Source organism: Salvelinus alpinus, chromosome 3 (genome assembly GCF_045679555.1).
Source record: "Salvelinus alpinus chromosome 3, SLU_Salpinus.1, whole genome shotgun sequence".
NCBI lineage: Eukaryota > Metazoa > Chordata > Actinopteri > Salmoniformes > Salmonidae > Salvelinus > Salvelinus alpinus.
Window position 1 is genome coordinate 90,259,707 of NC_092088.1, and position 14,318 is coordinate 90,274,024.

At 50.3% G+C, this 14,318-nt stretch overlaps 1 protein-coding gene across 1 annotated transcript in view; it reads right to left on the reverse strand.

The window, feature by feature from the left end:
- tarbp1 (TAR (HIV-1) RNA binding protein 1) overlaps window positions 1-14,318 on the reverse strand; it is a 36,605-nt gene that overhangs the window by 19,411 nt on the left and 2,876 nt on the right. Inside the window, exons 5-18 of the mRNA XM_071394444.1 lie at window positions 12,850-12,902; window positions 12,606-12,703; window positions 12,151-12,286; window positions 10,909-11,005; window positions 10,653-10,742; window positions 5,948-6,110; window positions 5,398-5,688; window positions 4,481-4,578; window positions 4,204-4,356; window positions 3,759-3,988; window positions 2,005-2,230; window positions 1,485-1,673; window positions 445-650; window positions 254-325 (exon numbers count right to left, since the gene is read on the reverse strand). Coding sequence (XP_071250545.1) covers window positions 254-325; window positions 445-650; window positions 1,485-1,673; window positions 2,005-2,230; window positions 3,759-3,988; window positions 4,204-4,356; window positions 4,481-4,578; window positions 5,398-5,688; window positions 5,948-6,110; window positions 10,653-10,742; window positions 10,909-11,005; window positions 12,151-12,286; window positions 12,606-12,703; window positions 12,850-12,902 — 2,102 coding nt within the window. The remainder of the gene's footprint in view (window positions 1-253; window positions 326-444; window positions 651-1,484; window positions 1,674-2,004; window positions 2,231-3,758; window positions 3,989-4,203; window positions 4,357-4,480; window positions 4,579-5,397; window positions 5,689-5,947; window positions 6,111-10,652; window positions 10,743-10,908; window positions 11,006-12,150; window positions 12,287-12,605; window positions 12,704-12,849; window positions 12,903-14,318) is intronic.

Here is a 14,318-nt window from a genome sequence, read left to right on the forward strand (position 1 = left end):
AGTATAGTACAGTAGACTACAGTATAGTATAGTACAGTAGACTACAGTACAGTAGACTACAGTACAGCAGACTACAGTACAGTACAGTAGACTACAGTACAGTATAGTATAGTAGACTACAGTACAGTACAGTAGACTACAGTATAGTACAGTATACTACAGTATAGTATAGTAGACTACAGTACAGTATAGTACAGTAGACTACAGTACAGTACAGTACAGTACAGTAGATGAAGTGAGTTCAGCAGCTGACCTGGGGACTGCAGTGTTAGCAGCACACTCCTCTCCAAGCCTCTCCACATAGACCTGGACCTCCTGGATCAGCCTATGGAGAAGACGATCCATTATCCAGACATGACCCTCAGTCCACAACCACCACTCCAATAACACACTCTCTCACATTCTCTGTCCCTCGCTCACATCTCACTCTCACTCCACACCCACCTTTGGTCCCTCCTGAACACAGGTCCATACACACATGCCTCAGCCAGGATGTCAAGGTGCAGTAGGGCACTGGAGAACATGGCATCTGATTGGCTCTCGCCTTCACTTCCTGGGTCAGAGGGCAGCCAGGTGTGGCAGCAGTGTTGGATCAGAACGTTGAATACACCGGTCTTGGCCTGGGAGAGTTCCATCAACTCAACGGCTATCTAGAGATTGAGAGGAGTCAGTAGTGGGTTAATTACACATCAGTTGTGTCCACATCAACGCTGTGTTTTAATACTCATAATAACCACAACATGTTCTGCTAAACACTTGAAACTAATTGCCAAGCCACATTTATCCTAGTAGTGAATATGTAGCACGTTGCCTGCCACAACACGGATCTGTCCATACAGACCTGGGTTCAATTAGGATTTATTTTCTTTAAAATACTTTAGCTGCTCTTGATTGAGCTAGCCTGGCAAAATGGAACCAATGGAATAGTCCGCATATCTGCGGGCTCATACAACAGCTCAAAGTATTTGAATGACTTAAGCCACTTTTTCAGCCCAGGTGTTGATACCCCATGCCTCCCTCTAGTTACCTGTTGTAGAGTAGCAGTGAGCCCAGGTGTTGATACCCCATGCCTCCCTCTAGTTACCTGTTGTAGAGTAACAGTGAGCCCAGGTGTTGATACCCCATGCCTCCCTCTAGTTACCTGTTGTAGAGTAACAGTGAACCCAGGTGTTGATACCCCATGCCTCCCTCTAGTTACCTGTTGTAGAGTAACAGTGAGCCCAGGTGTTGATACCCCATGCCTCCCTCTAGTTACCTGTTGTAGAGTAACAGTGAGCCCAGGTGTTGATACCCCATGCCTCCTTCTAGTTACCTGTTGTAGAGTAACAGTGAACCCAGGTGTTGATACCCCATGCCTCCCTCTAGTTACCTGTTGTAGAGTAACAGTGAACCCAGGTGTTGATACCCCCATGCCTCCCTCTAGTTACCTGTTGTAGAGTGGCAGTGAACCCAGGTGTTGATACCCCATGCCTCCCTCTAGTTACCTGTTGTAGAGTAGCAGTGAGCCCAGGTGCCTGCTGCTCTGTTAACTCCAGCAGGCTGTGGTGAAAGGCCATGGTCACAAAGCCCTGCAGGGTGGGCCAGAAGTCATGAGGGTTACTGCTCAGTCCCAGCACCAGCTTCCAGGAGACAGTCACAGCCTCTACACACAGGGCCTCCTCAGACAGCGCCACCTGGTGGGGGAGGGGGAAATACAGGTTCACTATTTCATATTGCCTTATCAGAAGCCATATAAAGCAGGACATAAATGACTTGGCCACATGACCACTGAAACACTGTTGCAGTCAAAATCAGCTGTTAAACAAAACCAAGGCTTGGATTTCACAGTCTTTACCCATAGACTGCTTACAAGGTAAGGAAATATGTTGTTTTGTAATTTGGGTGAACTATTCCTTTAAACATGGTTATTGGTGTGGACAAGCCTGTAGAGAGCTGGGTGAGAAAATATGTCTCAGCCAGGTAGTGGACATGACAATATCAGCTGTAGTCAATTCTAAGACTCACCTGTGGCAACATTGAGGCCATGAAGTCCAGTACAGGCAGTACCAGGCCACTGGGTAACAGAGACAGAGCCTCTATAGCAGCCTGGAGGGACCCTGATGCCCTGGGGAGCTCCAGGGGCCCGGGTGGGCCTATTCTCCTCCCGTAGCCCAGGCACGTCCACTGGTCCCGGATGAAATGAGCTGCCATACGGCCCCAGTCCTTGAGGAGAGGACCCTGCTCCGAAACACTGTGACAGATGACACACTCTTAATATTTCAGAGATTTTGGCAAGGCCCTCTGATTACTACTATCTCCCAGACAACACATCTACTAGGGACCTTTGATTACCAAGGCCACCAAAACCCAAATTAGAGCTGTGCAAAATAGCTTTTAGTTCCAGGGAAGGGAGAAAAAAAAACTAACTTGCCAAATAGCTGTGTTAAGATGTCTTAAACGACTAGACTGGGTCTAAGAGGTTATTGTAATATGTTCTGTTGTATTTAAATTCATATGTGCACATGAGTTACAGGTCCTGTGTGGCTCAGTTGCTAGAGCATAGCATTTGCAACACCAGGGTTGTGGGTTCTATTCCCACGGGGGACCAGTACGAAAACAATAACAAATATGAAAATGTAAGTCACTCTGGAAAAGAGTGTCTGCTAATTAATGTAAAAAAAAAAAGAGGTATGTGGGTGGAGGAGGGTTGGGCTGGGTGGTGTAATATGTATAGGTAACAGGAATGTGGATGTTGTGTTTGTACTTTGCCATTGTTGTTTTTAACATTTCTGTATGTTTTTTTTACATTTCTTAAGGACTCTTGGAAGACAAGCCCTTGGGCTAAAAGAGATCCTAATAAAATCCATGAATTTCTGTTGGACACCAAATAATCTGAAACACAACAGAAACAAGCAGCAAATACATCCAACAAGTTGGTAGAGTCACTAGCTTGATGTAATCATTGTGTGCTAGGAATATGGGACCAAATACTAAACATGACTACTTTAATACACATAAGTTCATTTGACCCAATACTTTTGGTCCCATAGAAAGGGGGGACTATGTACAAAAAGTCCTGTAATTTCTAAACGGTTCACCCTATATGGATGAAAATGCCCTCAAATGAAAGCTGACAGTCTGAACTTTAACCTCATCGTCATTGTATCATTTCAAAGTGCTGGAATACAGAGACAAAACTACTGTCCCAATGCTTCAGTAGCTCACAGTAGATGTGCATATCCTTGACACAATCTCCGTTTGACCATTTGACCTGTGACCCCTGGGAGGGGTTCTCCCACATGTCAATTCCAGGTTGAACAGCAAATTATTTAAGAGCATGTGACCAAAACAGTCACAATTTAGAGCCGTGACTGGCAGAAAAATGAAGGCCATATAGTGTTTATACTAGTGGTTTACTTAAGCAATAAGGCCCGGGGGGTGTGTGGTATATGGCTAATATACCACGGTTATGGGCTGTTCTTAAGCGTGACGCAACACAGAGCCTGGACACAGCTCTTTGCCGTGGTATATTGGCCAAATACCACAAACCCCCAGGTGCCTTATTGCTATTATAAACTGGTTACCAACGTAATTAGAGCAGGAAAAATACATGTTTTCATACCCGTGGTATACGATTTGATATACCACGGCTGTCAGCCAATCAGCATTCAGGGCTCGAACCACCCATATACAACAACACATTATCCTGATGATACAGTACATCTGCATTTAAACAATACCATGCGTACTATATAGTACACAAAGTGTTCTGTACCGACCCGGTTGACGGATCTGCAGTTGGAGGTTTCACCAGGCGCTGGTTGAAGTGGACCAGAGAGAGAGGAGGGGCTGGGGGTGGAGCAGGGGAGTAGAAGTAGCTAGACAGATGGACCAGTAGAATCGTGGTCTCTGATTGGAGGTTGAACACTCCCAGCGCTGCAACCTCACAGGTCATGGCCAACGACGCCATGGCAACCGCCCTGGACACCTGACCCGCCACAGAGGGGATCTAAGAGAAACACACAAGTCCCTTACAGTTCTATAGTGAAAACCATGATAAATATCAATATGTCATGACAAATAACTAGTCTTTTTGAAATCAGAGTCTAACTGCTAAAGAAAATGTCCCATTATTCAAATTGACACATGAATCCAATGATGTATGAACTGACTAGTGAAGGAGAGCAGCCTGAGAGAGAGGAGATCGATCCTGTAATACTGTACCTGGTCAGCTTCTAGGGTCCTCAGGACGTATCTGAGGAGTCTGGGGAAATAGGCCTCCTGTACCTTGGAGTGGTTCCACTCTAACACACTGTACATCAGCACCACCTCCTTCAGCACTGACAGGTAGAGCTCAGCACGCTCTACATCACATAGCTGGAGAGGACAGACAAACAAAATACAGGCGGAGGAGAAATGCAGGTACATGATCAATGTTGTAGGATGTGAGATTGAGTGAGTGAGTGACAGTGAGTGAGTGAGATTGAGAGTGTGTGTTCACCTCCTGTAGTTCTCCACTTAGTCTTCGGAGGATGAACTCCTGAATGGGCTCCACCACGCCCAGAACCAGCGTCTCCATGGAGACCGTCACACTGTCCTCTGTATAAGACAGAAGACAAAACACTTTTTTAAAAAACAATGAATGACATCTTATTTTGCATGTTTCCAGTGCTATGAATCAATATGGATCATTACTAAGAATCAATTTGAATCACTGCTATGGATCACTACTTGAGTCAAGTTGAGAAGAGGAGAAGAGTTGAGTCGAGAAGGGTACAGTAGAGTACAGTAGAGCAGAGTAGAGTACAGTAGAGTAGAGCACAGTGCAGTAGAGCACAGCAAAGTCCAGCAGAGTGCAGTAGAGCACAGTAGTTTACAGCAGAATACAGTAGAGTAGAGCAGAGAACAGTACAGTAGAGTACTGTAGAGTACAGTAGAGTAGAGCACAGTACAGTAGAGCACAGTAGAGCACAGTAGTTTACAGCAGAATACAGTAGAGTACAGTAGAGTAGAGCAGAGAACAGTACAGTCGAGTACTGTAGAGTACAGTAGAGTAGAGCACAGTACAGTAGAGCAGCAGTAGAGCACAGTAGTTTACAGCAGAATACAGTAGAGTACAGTAGAATAGAGCAGAGAACATTACAATAGAGTACTGTAGAGTATAGCAGAGTACAGTAGAGTAGAGCACAGTACAGTAGAGCACAGTAGTTTACAGCAGAATACAGTAGAGTACAGTAGAGCAGAGAACAGTAATCGAGTACAGTAGAGTAGAGCACAGTACAGTACAGTAGAACACAGTAGTTTACAGCAGAATACAGTAGAGTACAGTAGAGCAGAGAACATTACAATAGAGTACTGTAGAGTATAGTACAGCAGTAGAGTATAGTACAGCAGAGTACAGTAGAGTACAGTAGATACCCTGTTCTTTCTCTACTGCAGCAGGGGTATGTCTGACTGGTGTGAGCTGCAGTAATCGTAGCAGCAGCTGCAGGCTCTTGTCAGTCTTGCGTAGCGGCAGGTAGACATTAGTGTGGAGCCTGCTCAGTGTGTCCAGTAGGGGGCGTAAGAGCGAGTCCATCCCACCGCTGACACCAGTAGTCTCCTCTCCTCCAGACCTCCTCTGAGTCCTCCCCTCTATGTCAACACACAGTAGGATGGCCTTGGCTAGCAGCTCCGCCTCTCCTGGGTCTGGGACACTGTCTGTCTGGTCTGTTGGACGTCACAACAAAGTTCATCAGTACAGTCACCTATTCTATATACTAGAGGTGAGTCCATCTACACACACTCGTATCTGTACCTGTTGATATTCTTGATCGGATAATACTCGTAATTGGAAAAACTGATTCACCTGTGCTAGCCGGGACTCACCTGAGCTAGCCGGGACTCACCTGAGCTAGCCGGGACTCACCTGAGCCAGCCGGGACTCACCTGAGCTAGCCGGGACTCACCTGAGCCAGCCGGGACTCACCTGAGCTAGCCGGGACTCTGAGGAAGAACTCCATCTGGTGTTGGACGTAGCCTCTCACAGTCTCTCTCTCTGGAGAAGTACTGGTACTGGTACTGGTACCATCAGCTGGTTCTCTGACACAGGGCCTGAAGCTGCCTTCACTGTCAGCCAGCCAGTCACACAGCTAGTGAGGAGACACAGAAACACAAGGGACAACTGATGGAAATACAATACATATTTAAAAAACTGTTTGAAAAGATCAGAGCTCTTCCCTCATTCCACCCCCACACAGTACCTGATTCCAGAGGACAGAGCTCTTCCCTCATTCCACCCCCACACAGTACCCGATTCCAGAGGACAGAGCTCTTCCCTCATTCCACCCCCACACAGTACCTGATTCCAGAGTGGTGTTCCTCATTCCACCCCCACACAGTACCTGATGCCAGAGTGGTGTTCCTCATTCCACCCCCACACAGTACCTGATGCCAGAGTGGTGTTCCTCATTCCACCCCCACACAGTACCTGATTCCAGAGTGGTGTTCCTCATTCCACCCCCACACAGTACCTGATTCCAGAGTGGTGTTCCTCATTCCACCCCCACACAGTACCTGATTCCAGAGTGGTGTTCCTCATTCCACCCCCACACAGTACCTGATTCCAGAGTGGTGTTCCTCATTCCACCCCCACACGGTACCAGATTCCAGAGTGGTGTTCCTCATTCCACCCCCACAGAGTACCTGATTCCAGAGTGGTGTTCCTCATTCCACCCCCACACAGTACCTGATTCCAGAGTGGTGTTCCTCATTCCACCCCCACACAGTACCTGATTTCAGAGTGGTGTTCCTCATTCCACCCCCACACAGTACCTGGTTCCAGAGTGGATAAGAGCGTCTGCTAAATGACTTAAATGTAAATGTAAATGTGTTCCTCATTCCACCCCCACACAGTACCTGATTCCAGAGTGGTGTTCCTCATTCCACCCCCACACAGTACCTGATTCCAGAGTGGTGTTCCTCATTCCACCCCCACACAGTACCTGATTCCAGAGTGGTGTTCCTCATTCCACCCCCACACAGTACCTGGTTCCAGAGTGGTGTTCCTCATTCCACCCCCACACAGTACCTGATTCCAGAGTGGTGTTCCTCATTCCACCCCCACACAGTACCTGATTCCAGAGTGGTGTTCCTCATTCCACCCCCACACAGTACCTGATTCCAGAGTGGTGTTCCTCATTCCACCCCCACACGGTACCTGGTTCCAGAGTGGTGTTCCTCATTCCACCCCCACACAGTACCTGATTCCAGAGTGGTGTTCCTCATTCCACCCCCACACAGTACCTGATTCCAGAGCGGTGTTCCTCATTCCACCCCCACACAGTACCTGATTCCAGAGTGGTGTTCCTCATTCCACCCCCACACGGTACCAGATTCCAGAGTGGTGTTCCTCATTCCACCCCCACAGAGTACCTGATTCCAGAGTGGTGTTCCTCATTCCACCCCCACACAGTACCTGATTCCAGAGTGGTGTTCCTCATTCCACCCCCACACAGTACCTGATTTCAGAGTGGTGTTCCTCATTCCACCCCCACACAGTACCTGGTTCCAGAGTGGATAAGAGCGTCTGCTAAATGACTTAAATGTAAATGTAAATGTGTTCCTCATTCCACCCCCACACAGTACCTGATTCCAGAGTGGTGTTCCTCATTCCACCCCCACACAGTACCTGATTCCAGAGTGGTGTTCCTCATTCCACCCCCACACAGTACCTGATTCCAGAGTGGTGTTCCTCATTCCACCCCCACACAGTACCTGGTTCCAGAGTGGTGTTCCTCATTCCACCCCCACACAGTACCTGATTCCAGAGTGGTGTTCCTCATTCCACCCCCACACAGTACCTGATTCCAGAGTGGTGTTCCTCATTCCACCCCCACACAGTACCTGGTTCCAGAGTGGTGTTCCTCATTCCACCCCCACACAGTACCTGATTCCAGAGTGGTGTTCCTCATTCCACCACCACACAGTACCTGATTCCAGAGTGGTGTTCCTCATTCCACCCCCACACAGTACCTGGTTCCAGAGTGGTGTTCCTCATTCCACCCCCACACAGTACCTGATTCCAGAGTGGTGTTCCTCATTCCACCCCCACACAGTACCTGATTCCAGAGTGGTGTTCCTCATTCCACCCCCACACGGTACCAGATTCCAGAGTGGTGTTCCTCATTCCACCCCCACAGAGTACCTGATTCCAGAGTGGTGTTCCTCATTCCACCCCCACACAGTACCTGATTCCAGAGTGGTGTTCCTCATTCCACCCCCACACAGTACCTGATTTCAGAGTGGTGTTCCTCATTCCACCCCCACACAGTACCTGGTTCCAGAGTGGATAAGAGCGTCTGCTAAATGACTTAAATGTAAATGTAAATGTGTTCCTCATTCCACCCCCACACAGTACCTGATTCCAGAGTGGTGTTCCTCATTCCACCCCCACACAGTACCTGATTCCAGAGTGGTGTTCCTCATTCCACCCCCACACAGTACCTGATTCCAGAGTGGTGTTCCTCATTCCACCCCCACACAGTACCTGGTTCCAGAGTGGTGTTCCTCATTCCACCCCCACACAGTACCTGATTCCAGAGTGGTGTTCCTCATTCCACCCCCACACAGTACCTGATTCCAGAGTGGTGTTCCTCATTCCACCCCCACACAGTACCTGATTCCAGAGTGGTGTTCCTCATTCCACCCCCACACGGTACCAGATTCCAGAGTGGTGTTCCTCATTCCACCCCCACAGAGTACCTGATTCCAGAGTGGTGTTCCTCATTCCACCCCCACACAGTACCTGATTCCAGAGTGGTGTTCCTCATTCCACCCCCACACAGTACCTGATTTCAGAGTGGTGTTCCTCATTCCACCCCCACACAGTACCTGGTTCCAGAGTGGATAAGAGCGTCTGCTAAATGACTTAAATGTAAATGTAAATGTGTTCCTCATTCCACCCCCACACAGTACCTGATTCCAGAGTGGTGTTCCTCATTCCACCCCCACACAGTACCTGATTCCAGAGTGGTGTTCCTCATTCCACCCCCACACAGTACCTGATTCCAGAGTGGTGTTCCTCATTCCACCCCCACACAGTACCTGGTTCCAGAGTGGTGTTCCTCATTCCACCCCCACACAGTACCTGATTCCAGAGTGGTGTTCCTCATTCCACCCCCACACAGTACCTGATTCCAGAGTGGTGTTCCTCATTCCACCCCCACACAGTACCTGGTTCCAGAGTGGTGTTCCTCATTCCACCCCCACACAGTACCTGATTCCAGAGTGGTGTTCCTCATTCCACCACCACACAGTACCTGATTCCAGAGTGGTGTTCCTCATTCCACCCCCACACAGTACCTGGTTCCAGAGTGGTGTTCCTCATTCCACCCCCACACAGTACCTGATTCCAGAGTGGTGTTCCTCATTCCACCCCCACACAGTACCTGATTCCAGAGTGGTGTTCCTCATTCCACCCCCACACAGTACCTGGTTCCAGAGTGGTGTTCCTCATTCCACCCCCACACAGTACCTGATTCCAGAGTGGTGTTCCTCATTCCACCCCCACACAGTACCTGATTCCAGAGTGGTGTTCCTCATTCCACCCCCACACAGTACCTGATTCCAGAGCGGTGTTCCTCATTCCACCCCCACACAGTACCTGATTCCAGAGTGGTGTTCCTCATTCCACCCCCACACGGTACCAGATTCCAGAGTGGTGTTCCTCATTCCACCCCCACAGAGTACCTGATTCCAGAGTGGTGTTCCTCATTCCACCCCCACACAGTACCTGATTCCAGAGTGGTGTTCCTCATTCCACCCCCACACAGTACCTGATTTCAGAGTGGTGTTCCTCATTCCACCCCCACACAGTACCTGGTTCCAGAGTGGATAAGAGCGTCTGCTAAATGACTTAAATGTAAATGTAAATGTGTTCCTCATTCCACCCCCACACAGTACCTGATTCCAGAGTGGTGTTCCTCATTCCACCCCCACACAGTACCTGATTCCAGAGTGGTGTTCCTCATTCCACCCCCACACAGTACCTGATTCCAGAGTGGTGTTCCTCATTCCACCCCCACACAGTACCTGGTTCCAGAGTGGTGTTCCTCATTCCACCCCCACACAGTACCTGATTCCAGAGTGGTGTTCCTCATTCCACCCCCACACAGTACCTGATTCCAGAGTGGTGTTCCTCATTCCACCCCCACACAGTACCTGGTTCCAGAGTGGTGTTCCTCATTCCACCCCCACACAGTACCTGATTCCAGAGTGGTGTTCCTCATTCCACCACCACACAGTACCTGATTCCAGAGTGGTGTTCCTCATTCCACCCCCACACAGTACCTGGTTCCAGAGTGGTGTTCCTCATTCCACCCCCACACAGTACCTGATTCCAGAGTGGTGTTCCTCATTCCACCCCCACACAGTACCTGATTCCAGAGTGGTGTTCCTCATTCCACCCCCACACAGTACCTGGTTCCAGAGTGGTGTTCCTCATTCCACCCCCACACAGTACCTGATTCCAGAGTGGTGTTCCTCATTCCACCCCCACACAGTACCTGATTCCAGAGTGGTGTTCCTCATTCCACCCCCACACAGTACCTGATTCCAGAGTGGTGTTCCTCATTCCACCCCCACACAGTACCTGATTCCAGAGTGGTGTTCCTCATTCCACCCCCACACAGTACCTGATTCCAGAGTGATGTTCCTCTACGTAGAGACTCGTCTGCTCTGAAATGCAGCAGCAAACTAAACACGTCATCCAACGTCACTGAGGTCTGCAAAAGATGGAACAAAGGTCATCAAAATAGCAGTTGCTAAACAGATAATGTTGTCATTTGTACGCTGACAGCTAGAATCTCTTCTTCAACACTGTATTTGGGTGCAAAATGTCATCACTTTGCACCAAAGCCACATAGCCTCAAACACATCATCGTGTCGTACCACATCTGTCAGGGAGAGGGCAGTGTTGAGCAGGAAACACTGGGCAGCTCCTCTCAGTAGCACCTGGTGGGTGATCATAGTGCAGCGGAGCACCTCCCTGAGATACAACACAGAAACCATTAGAGACAGTTTCCCGGACACAGACTGCCCCTAGCCATCGACTTGAACAGTCTGTTCAATGGAGATTCATAGAATCCACACTTACACACCAAGAAATGCCACTATGGCCATAATGAACAAGAAATAACCTAATGTCAGGTTAGAGTCTAGACAATGTCTGCATCTGAAATGGTACCCTATTCCCTATGCAGGCCGTCAGGGCCCAGGAGAGGACAGGGAGGAAGGTGGGACAGGGCCCAGGAGAGGACAGGGAGAAAGATGGGACAGGGCCCAGGAGAGGGCAGGGAGGAAGGTGGGACAGGGCCCAGGAGAGGACAGGGCGGAAGATGGGACAGGGCCCAGGAGAGGACAGGGAGGAAGATGGGACAGGGCCCAGAAGAGGGCAGGGAGGAAGATGGGACAGGGTCCAGGAGAGGGCAGGGAGGAAGGTGGGACAGGGCCCAGGAGAGGGCAGGGAGGAAGGTGGGACAGGGCCCAGGAGAGGACAGGGAGGAAGGTGGGACAGGGCCCAGGAGAGGGCAGGGAGGAAGGTAGGACAGGGCCCAGGAGAGGGCAGGGAGGACGGTGGGACAGGGACTGAGAGAGGGCAGGGAGGAAGGTGGGACAGGAACTGAGAGAGGGCAGGGAGGAAGGTGGGACAGGGACTGAGAGAGGGCAGGGAGGAAGGTGGGACAGGGACTGAGAGAGGGCAGGGAGGAAGGTGGGACAGGGACTGAGAGAGGGCAGGGAGGAAGGTGGGACAGGGCCCAGGAGAGGGCAGGGAGGAAGGTGGGACAGGGCCCAGGAGAGGGCAGGGAGGAAGGTGGGACAGGGACTGAGAGAGGGCAGGAAGGAAGGTGGGACAGGGCCCAGGAGAGGGCAGGGAGGAAGGTGGGACAGGGCCCAGGAGAGGGCAGGGAGGAAGGTGGGACATGGACTGAGAGAGGGCAGGAAGGAAGGTGGGACAGGGCCCAGGAGAGGGCAGGGAGGAAGGTGGGACAGGGCCCAGGAGAGGGCAGGGAGGAAGGTGGGACAGGGACTGAGAGAGGGCAGGAAGGAAGGTGGGACAGGGACTGAGAGAGGGCAGGGAGGACGGTGGGACAGGGACTGAGAGAGGGCAAGGAGGAAGGTAGGACAGGCTACCTGAGAGCTTGCAGGCCGTCAGGGCCCAGGAGAGGGCAGGGAGGAAGGTGGGACAGGGCCCGAGAGAGGAAGAGGATGGGGACAGCACACCAGTGTTGAGAACCTAGCCGCTGGACAAGCTGCAGCAACACAGGACCTGGGGAGACAGAGGATCAACATTACACCATCTCTGATGAACAGTCATTACTGTTACAACAAGCTGCAGCAACACAGGACCTGGGGAGACAGAGGATCAACATTACACCATCTCTGATGAACAGTCATTACTGTTACCACAAGCTGCAGTACAAACATCTGGCTCAAGTTCAGTTGGTAGAAAACTTTTTTGAAATGTACATGAATGTGTCCAATAATAAGAACCCAGATTTTCCTCTGCAAAAGGTTGTGCTACGGTGTATCCTACTGAACATGGCCCAGGTTATTCAGTGCCCTGTGATGAAGCTCTGTTACAGTACCTCTGTTCTCCTGTGGCAGGCTGCTGAAGAACGTGACCATGAAGACCTGCAGCTTGCCTCCCAGCTCAGGACACTCTCCTACACTCTGTCCTGCAGTCCTGGAGATTAGGAGACATACCCCTCCTCAACAGTCACTCTAAATAGGCCCAACTCACTACTTCATCACTAGCAGAAACTGCATCATCTATGAGTCTATAAATCAATATTGTGTTTTGCTGTTGTGCTGCTATGAGCGCTGGCTCACCTGTGAAAGAGGGAGCTTTCAGACATCACATCCATAAAAGGACCCACAATGAACTGAGGAACAAAGGATAAGAAGAGGTCAATCTCTCATACACTAACCACCTACTGTCCCTCATCTCACCCACCAACACAACAAACTAAACGACCGCAAATACACCACTACTGAAAAAGAAGTTGCTGACTATTGGACAGTACATTCCCAATCTGGCCCTCATACCATCACGGTCACCTAATCATCCCCATCACGGTCACCTAATCATCCCCATCACGGTCACCTAATCATCCCCAGCTTCCAATCAGCTCATTCATCCCCCTCCTCTCCCCTGTAACTATTCCCCAGGTCACTGCTGTAAATGAGAATGTGTTCTCATTCAACTTCCCTGGTAAAATAAGGGTTAAATAAATAAAATAAACATAAACTAATAACATAGAAAAGGGAAAAAATAGAATTAGGTCAGTCTGGGTTGATGTTCTAACACTGACTGACAACTGTACCAGGTACCTGTGAGAAGGCCAGGGCGAAGGCAGGGCGTCAGAGCACCTGGAGTCTGGGTTGATGTTCTAACACTGACTGACAACTGTACCAGGTACCTGTGAGAAGGCCAGGGCGAAGGCAGGGCGTCGGAGCACCTGGAGTCTGGGTTGATGTTCTAACACTGACTGACAACTGTACCAGGTACCTGTGAGAAGGCCAGGGCGAAGGCAGGGCGTCAGAGCACCTGGAGTCTGGGTTGATGTTCTAACACTGACTGACAACTGTACCAGGTACCTGTGAGAAGGCCAGGGCGAAGGCAGGGCGTCAGAGCACCTGGAGTCTGGGTTGATGTTCTAACACTGACTGACAACTGTACCAGGTACCTGTGAGAAGGCCAGGGCGAAGGCAGGGCGTCAGAGCACCTGGAGTCTGGGTTGATGTTCTAACACTGACTGACAACTGTACCAGGTACCTGTGAGAAGGCCAGGGCGAAGGCAGGGCGTCAGAGCACCTGGAGTCTGGGTTGATGTTCTAACACTGACTGACAACTGTACCAGGTACCTGTGAGAAGGCCAGGGCGAAGGCAGGGCGTCAGAGCACCTGGAGTCTGGGTTGATGTTCTAACACTGACTGACAACTGTACCAGGTACCTGTGAGAAGGCCAGGGCGAAGGCAGGGCGTCAGAGCACCTGGAGTCTGGGTTGATGTTCTAACACTGACTGACAACTGTACCAGGTACCTGTGAGAAGGCCAGGGCGAAGGCAGGGCGTCAGAGCACCTGGAGTCTGGGTTGATGTTCTAACACTGACTGACAACTGTACCAGGTACCTGTGAGAAGGCCAGGGCGAAGGCAGGGCGTCAGAGCACCTGGAGTCTGGGTTGATGTTCTAACACTGACTGACAACTGTACCAGGTACCTGTGAGAAGGCCAGGGCGAAGGCAGGGCGTCAGAGCACCTGGAGTCTGGGTTGATGTTCTAACACTGACTGACAACT